Source organism: Oncorhynchus clarkii, chromosome 12 (assembly GCF_045791955.1).
Source record: "Oncorhynchus clarkii lewisi isolate Uvic-CL-2024 chromosome 12, UVic_Ocla_1.0, whole genome shotgun sequence".
Taxonomy (NCBI): Eukaryota; Metazoa; Chordata; class Actinopteri; order Salmoniformes; family Salmonidae; genus Oncorhynchus; species Oncorhynchus clarkii.
In genome coordinates, this window is record NC_092158.1 from 65,240,985 (window position 1) to 65,248,428 (window position 7,444).

General features: G+C 46.7%; 1 protein-coding gene across 1 annotated transcript; it reads left to right on the plus strand.

Annotated features, from left to right (window-relative positions):
- Positions 1-447: 447 nt before the first annotated feature.
- Positions 448-7,444, plus strand: LOC139422138 (uncharacterized). Its single transcript, XM_071173290.1, has 4 exons — positions 448-523; positions 2,066-2,535; positions 2,679-3,077; positions 3,383-7,444. The coding sequence occupies exons 2-4, from the start codon at positions 2,089-2,091 to the stop codon at positions 7,319-7,321; spliced, it is 4,785 nt and encodes a 1,594-aa protein (XP_071029391.1). The 5' UTR covers positions 448-523; positions 2,066-2,088; the 3' UTR covers positions 7,322-7,444.

Consider the following 7,444-nt stretch of genomic DNA (forward strand, 5'->3'; position numbering starts at 1 on the left):
TGGTCTAAATTGTGTTAAATAGTTAAGACTATTGTAACTTCAGACGGCATAAGACATTGCGAGAGACAGCCATTACTAATTCAGCCTCATGCCTCTTATTCTACTGTTGCTACAAATCTAATTATAGAGACCAGGAGGCATGTACCAGGAGACATTTTCGAAACCAGTTAAAGTGCATTTAATGTTCAGTCACAAGGGTTAAATGGTCATGTGGAAAACTGTCTGCCAATGACTGTTTGGGTGAAATAGAGCATCAAACTAATGGTGCACCTGAAAAACCTTTAAAAATAGTTCCAACATTTCTTGAACATTGACCATTCCATTAGGGAGAGTATTTGCAGTGAGAGGCTGCCTCAGATTCACCCAGCATCTATTGAGACAGGAAATGTAATTGCTTAATTGGAATCACTAGGTACCTATTATTGCCAACCCTTGTTTGTGTAGTACAACAAAACTTGCTGTTCACTGACTATCACTGCATCTTACGGAGCGTGCATATCTTGGGAGTGTTTTCGGTATTGAGGTAAACTAGTTTCTACTTTTATAAATTACATTTTATGAGCTTATACACGTACCAACAATGGCTGTAGGAATAACACAACTTTATCTACTTATGTGTAGCCTAATTACAGAGTGTAATGTCCAGAGCAACGTATCTGTGAGTGCTTGTGTTGTTGATCATAGTGGTATTTTATGTACCTAAAATTTGCATTTTTTTTTCACCCACAAAGCTGAGCCAGATGTGTATATTGGTCTTTCTTGAAATGCATGTTTTAAAGTTAGTCACGCTTGAATGAGTCATAGCGGTATGACACATTATTTAGTGGAGGGCAGCCTCCTTGCTAATACTGTTGAGGGGTGTAGGGACTTCAGGACATACCACTGACAATGTATGTAAACTTAAATGATTTACTCTACTATTGTCTAAATCATTGCAATTGATCTTAGCAACTTTGATGACAAGAAGTTGCCTCAGGCAGGGGGGAAATGTTTTTAATATAATAGCTGTGTTGTTATTTTACATGTATTTTAGGCATGCAAAATAGTTGGTTAATAGCACTGGTTGTCAGTGGAGTTGTCAAAATCACATTTGAGGAACTTACACATAGTAAACCTTACACATCCTATATTTTGGTTGTGAACAGATCTCTTGAAGAGAGCTGCTATCACATTCAAAAGTTAATGGCAAAAATTGAATTTCCATAATACAAGAGACAAAATTCAAAATAACTACTTTTTCTTAAAAAAAATGTATTCTGTGACATGATTTTGACATCTTATAAGCTGGTTTAGTTTGCTGATAACTGGTTTTAATGAAGCTCCATTTAGACAAAAGTGACACGACTGTGTTATTAGTTTATTTTTATGGTAAATATTACAATGTGGTACTTAAATTCTACAGTTGAATGTATTTTTGAACTTATATATTACCTATGTGGTTTATAGAGGTGGTATTACATAAAACCTATCAATTGTAACTTAATTTAGTTAGAATATTTATTAACTACCTGGTAATCACAAGGTCATAGGCGTAGCTGAACTTGAATCTGGTCTTAGAAGAATGAAAAACAGGCAGCATTGTAAAGAGAGGCGGACTAGGCTTATCAGCACAAATCTAATTACCCCAACAGGGTCATGCAGAATAAGACATATTCCCATGACAACTGGCAATACAAACACCATGCTAATTCTTATCATTAAGGGATGAGGGTAATGTAGAGCAGCCACTCTCACACACTGTGTGATAAAGGAGAAGTCACAATGTATCTCAAATAGAATACATTGACCTTACAGGAGGTATTGTATTACAGATGATCTGGCATACAAACTAAGGGTACTGTCCATTCACATCAGCCAAATGAACCCATAAAGAGTCCTCTGTGTGTCTCATGAGCTCTTCTCCTAGATAATATGATTAGCCTAATTGAATTACAGCCTTTGTAATCATACAGGTTACAGTATGTATTACAGTAACTATGGTTGAAAGAGAATATCAGGGCAAAGTACCTGAGTGTCTTTACCTTAACTCAATTGATTGTGCGTCCTCGCTCTCTCATTGCATTAGGTTCCCCCTATCGACAGGACAGGATGGCACTTCTCGATTACCCTATTCCAGAGCTAGATGCCACCTTACAAGAGGCAGGCCGTGTGCTCCAGCTCACCCTGAGCCCCGAGCTCTACCCTCAATTCAAAAATACCCTTAGCCAACAGAGGGAGGTCCTGCAGGAGGCCCAAAAGTGCTTGGCGGCTGCCGCCTCTGGCCGAGAGAACTGGGTGACAGAGCAATTCAAGAGCCGGCTGCTTTCATGTACCGACCCCCTGCCCACCTCGACAGCCATCCCCGCTGTCTTGCCCCCCTCCAGAGCCAGGAAGGAGTGTGCCCAACTGGAGAGGGCTGCTGCTCTGCTCTGGGCTGTGGCCAAGATGTATAGTGAGCCTTCGCTGGTAGAGGGTGATGGGCAAACTGAGCGCACACAGCAATCAGAGGTGTTTGCTGCCAGCCGCATTCCTGGGAAGACCCAAGATGAGATTAAAGTAAGCTTTGGGAGTACTCCGTGTTTTTTTGTGTTTTCATACACCATCTCTGATGATACTGATAACAATTCATCATACTCCCTTATCTTATTGTCATATAATGTGATTATCTCCTACTTCTTAACATGCTATTTGCATTACAGGTATACCAAGACTGCCTCCATGCCATCGTAATCTGTGCTAGAGGGGTATTTTCAGTCAACATACTGCAGCATCCCAGCCCAGGCGGGCCTATGTCCCCTCTACCGTTCCCTGACATCTACAGCCAAGTGGTTCATGTGATGAGCCAACATAGAGCTGCTAAGAACAAAAAGCCCTCTGCCATCTGCGGCCTCTCTGCCCTGCAGCGGCAAGCCTGGAGTGCTGTGAGGGAGGAGATCCTGAGAGCAGGTGGGGCAGCGGCTGCCTCACTGGGGTTGATGGAGAGTGCTGTGGTGGCTCTCTCCCTGGAAGACTGCAATGCACCAGCTGATCTGGCAGACACCCTTAATGCTGTCAGACTGGGAGGAGGAGATGGGCCCTGTCTGAGATACTATGACAAGGTACAGTATGGAATGTTTGTGGTAATGTAATTGTGGATGACAACTACTACAATACAGTACAGTGATGCCGTAGTGAATCAACTGGATTCATCAGGTTACCGGATGAGGATATGGACTTGATTTTTGGTGCTGACAAAAATATACCCTAGACAATGGAGTGAAATCAATTTTTCAATATTGAATGAAATTGTAAGTGGATCTTTACTGCACATCAGACATACGTAATTGCACCAAACAAAATTCAGTTTATTAACTCACTGACACAAGACTTGAAAACATAGGTTCCTCTTCCTCTTTTTCTACAGGTGGTGAACCTGGTGGTATTCAAAGACAGCACAGCAGGGATGGTGTTTGAGCACAGTGCACTGGATGGAATGGTGGCTGGGTTAGTGGCTGAGACTGTGTGGTATCTCTCTGAGTCACTTAATGTGGACCTAGTCCAGGCCAACACAGGAAGCAATGGGTCAGCCTATCTTAACAAGGCTGATTCCTCCTCCCCAAGCCCCCTAGCATTCCCACTACAGGGTATAACTAAAACAGACCCCCCAAAGTCCTCCCCTAAAGCAATTCATCCCATCATCACGTTTGAGGTTCTCTCTTACCCAGATGTCTTTGCTACCCTCCGGGGTCACAGGGGCCTGTACGATGCCTGGATCAACTTTTCCTTGCAGCTCTCCCTGAGGCAGACTCTTGGGGAATCTGCTGCCAGCCACATTCTTGTAACCCCTACCCATATGCGTCACTACAAGCATGGCCGCTGCGATCCGACATACTCCCTCACCATGCAATCCTACCAGCTCATCGGTGCTTTGGAATCCTGCATCGGACCAGACAACAACCCTCGATACACAAACGAACTGCTCCGTCTGTTCCATGTGGCTTTCCTGGAGCACAAAAACCTGATCAAAGCCACTAAAAGTGGACATGGTGTGGGCCCTCACCTAGCAGCCCTACGCTGGTCCATGTCTCCAGACAACCCTCTCAAGAAGTTTCTTGACCCCTTTGGGTGCCCCTCTGTTTACCTTACTGGCAAGGATTTGATGGAGGGAGTGGAGCTTGCTGTAGGGAATGTGTATGCTAAAGACCAACTTGCTGTAACCTACCTGGGGAGGAGAGACCGGGTCCGTATAGTGCTCAATGGTAAAGGCACCTTTTCCACAGTGTTGGAGAAGCTTCAAGATAGCCTGAAAGTAAATCTGAAGCTGGTGATGCTTCTCGCCCTCAGATATTCCATCGCCGGACAAATGGGAGCCATGGAGTGTCTGCTGCAAGAAGAACAAGCAGGAAGAAGGAATGGATCCTCCCAAGGGGAAATTCACAAATGTATCAGTCCAGCAGGCCAAAAACAAGGCACGACAATGTCTAAGTCAACACTTCCCTCTAACTCTGCCTCCAGCATGAGTCCAGACTTCACTCTGGTGATCCATGGTGGAGCTGGGGAGGAGATGATGCTGAATACAAAGGTGGTAGGCGTCATTGAATTTGCTCTCCAGACAGCTCTGACCCTCGGATCACAAGTGCTACAACAGGGAGGCAGTAGTCTTGACGCAGTGCAGCGGAGTGTGCAAGCTCTTGAAGACTGCTTTCTGTTCAATGCCGGGAAGGGATCTGTTTTCAACAAAGATGGGAAAAATGAGATGGAGGCGACCATAGTAGATGGAAATGGGATGAACTCTGGATCGGTGGCTTGTGTGCAGAGTGTGAAGAACCCTGTGAAAGCAGCAAGACAGGTCATGGAGAAGAGCGTACACTCACTCTTAGTAGGGGAAGGTGCAGAAGAGTTTTTGCAAGGCTTAGAAGAGAATGACAAGCCTATGAGGGCGGAGTACTTCCAAACTGATGTCCGTCGCAGAGAGCTGACAGCAAAACTCAGTACTGGCAACGCCTCCAAGAACAACCATCCACAGAAAGTGGGAGCTGTTGCTTTGGATCGATGGTGTAGGTTAGCTGCTGCAACGTCCACAGGTGGGTTGGTGGGAAAATGGAAGGGTCAAGTTGGAGACACAGCAGTAGTGGGAGCAGGTATATTTGCTGATGACAAGCTTGCAGTAACCTGCTCTGGTGATGGAGATGTGTTTCTAAGACACACCGTTGCACAAAAAGTGGCCAGTCTCTACCATCATAAAGGCTACAGCCTTAGGGCGGCATGTCGAGAAGTCATGTCTGAGAACTTGAAGGGCAGCTGTGCTGGAATCATTGCTGTAGACGCAAAAGGGGATGCTGTTGTTGAAACCAATGTTGGGGTGCTGTTTGTAGCTTCCATGGTTGGTGGCATTGCACGTGTCGAAGTCCTGAGACCCATGAAGAGTTATTTCAATGTAATCTGGGAGACTGATGAACTAGTTGCTCACCTACACTCCAACCCTTGGACACCAGGTGCCACCATCCTTACCCAAAAGACTCTGAGTGGGCCAAGCAGCATATTTCAGCTGGTTGAACCAGATTTCTTAGCACTGTTGCAAGGCGCACGGGCTGTTTCAAACCTGCTATGCGAACGACTGGGGGTACAGCGTTGCGCCCTAGTATTTAACCCACATCCCGAGCAGCCGGCCCATATCCGAGTGCTACCACTTCATGGTTTGGAATCCAACTGGCGCTCCCAACCTACTGGGGAGGAGGACTTTCAGCCCTATGACCCAGGTTACTGCACCTCAAAGAGTGGGCCGCGCTGGGAAGATGCAGATCTGGACCAGGTTCAGGCCAAGATTCGGGACAAGCTGCCAACGCCTAACGCACCATCGTGCTATGACTTCTTAGGAGATCCTTCCCACAATGGACTGTTCTGCCGTATTGTGCGTGGGGAGGAGCAACAGTGGCGGGTGTGGGAAGACAGTGATCATGTGGCTTTCCTCACTCCCTACCCTAATACACCTGGACTCACAGTTCTAGTGCCACGTAAACCACTGTCCAGCAACATTTTCTGTCTGGAAGAGACTGATTACACATCACTGATCCTGGCCACTCGTAAGGTAGCTGGACTGCTGGAGGAAGGAATGCATGCTCGAGGTGTTGCACTCATCTTTGAGGGCTTTGAGATTGATTATGCCCATGTCAAGCTGATCCCTCTGGTTCCTCCACGTGGTGACAAGCCTGCTGAGGTGTTCCCAGAGTACTTCCAAAGCTACCCCGGCTACGTCTCATCTGTCGATGGCCCTCCCGCCAGCCCTGAAACTCTAAAGGAAATCCACACCAAAATCACACTTTGCAGGCCTCCTCGTTCCTGGGAGGATCCACAGAGCCACTCCATGTTAGCCATCAAGAGCCAGTGGTACCGCAATCTCTTTCAAATTCAAAATACCCTCTTCCACAACACAGTGGAGTACTTCAACAACACCTGTCAGTACGCGTACGCCCTGACTCCTCTCACCACTGACACAATCTCCTCTCCGATGGGCCTGGGATCAGACTCCGAGCCCGTTTACGTCAACTTGCTGGGGCAGGATGTGTACTTGGCTGACTCCATGCAATTTGTGCTGGAGTATTTCTTGCGATTCCAAGAGAACTTGCCAGGGACATACTACGTATCGCCAAGTTTCCGGGGAGAAGATCCAGATGCCACTCATCTTAACCAGTTCTACCATGTTGAGTGTGAGCTCCTGGGCGACATGGATACTGCCATGCACATAGCTGAGGGATACGTGGCTCATCTCACCAATGCAATGCTGAAGAAACACTCCAACATCATACTGAACTCCGCTGGGACCCTTTCACATGTCAAGGACTTACTGGAGAAGTTGGAGGGAGGAACCCCTCTCCCAAGAGTCACTCTGGACAAGGCCATCCCTATGATGCCCTCTCCAGACTGCTTGGAGTGGGTACAGGACGGCCAGCCCCAGTTTGGCAGGAAGTTAACCCGCAAAGGAGAACGGGTTTTGATTGAGAAATACGGAGGCGCTGTTTGGCTGACAGAGATGGACCACCTGGGAGTGGCTTTCTACCAAGCATATGTGGAAGGCTCGGGCAGACGCAAGGCAAAAGCATCGGACCTCCTCTTGGGATTGGGGGAGACTCTGGGTCTTGGGGAGCGTCACTCCAGCCCCGAGATGGTGCAAGAAGCCCTCAGACATCATGCAGTCCCAGAGGAATCCTACAAGTGGTACATCAACATGCGGCAGGTCATTCCTCTACTCACCAGCGGGTGGGGTATGGGCACCGAACGCTACTTGTGTTGGCTGCTTCAGCATAATGACATCAGAGACATACATATTATACCCCGTATGAAGGCCAGGAAATACATGCCTTGAAATATCCTTAACCCATTAGTTACCCAAAGACGGATGAAAAAGATGCCTAACTGTCAGCTCTTTCATTGAACGTCCTAAGGGATTCAAGGTGTAGTTTTTATTTTGACTATTTTCTACATTTCA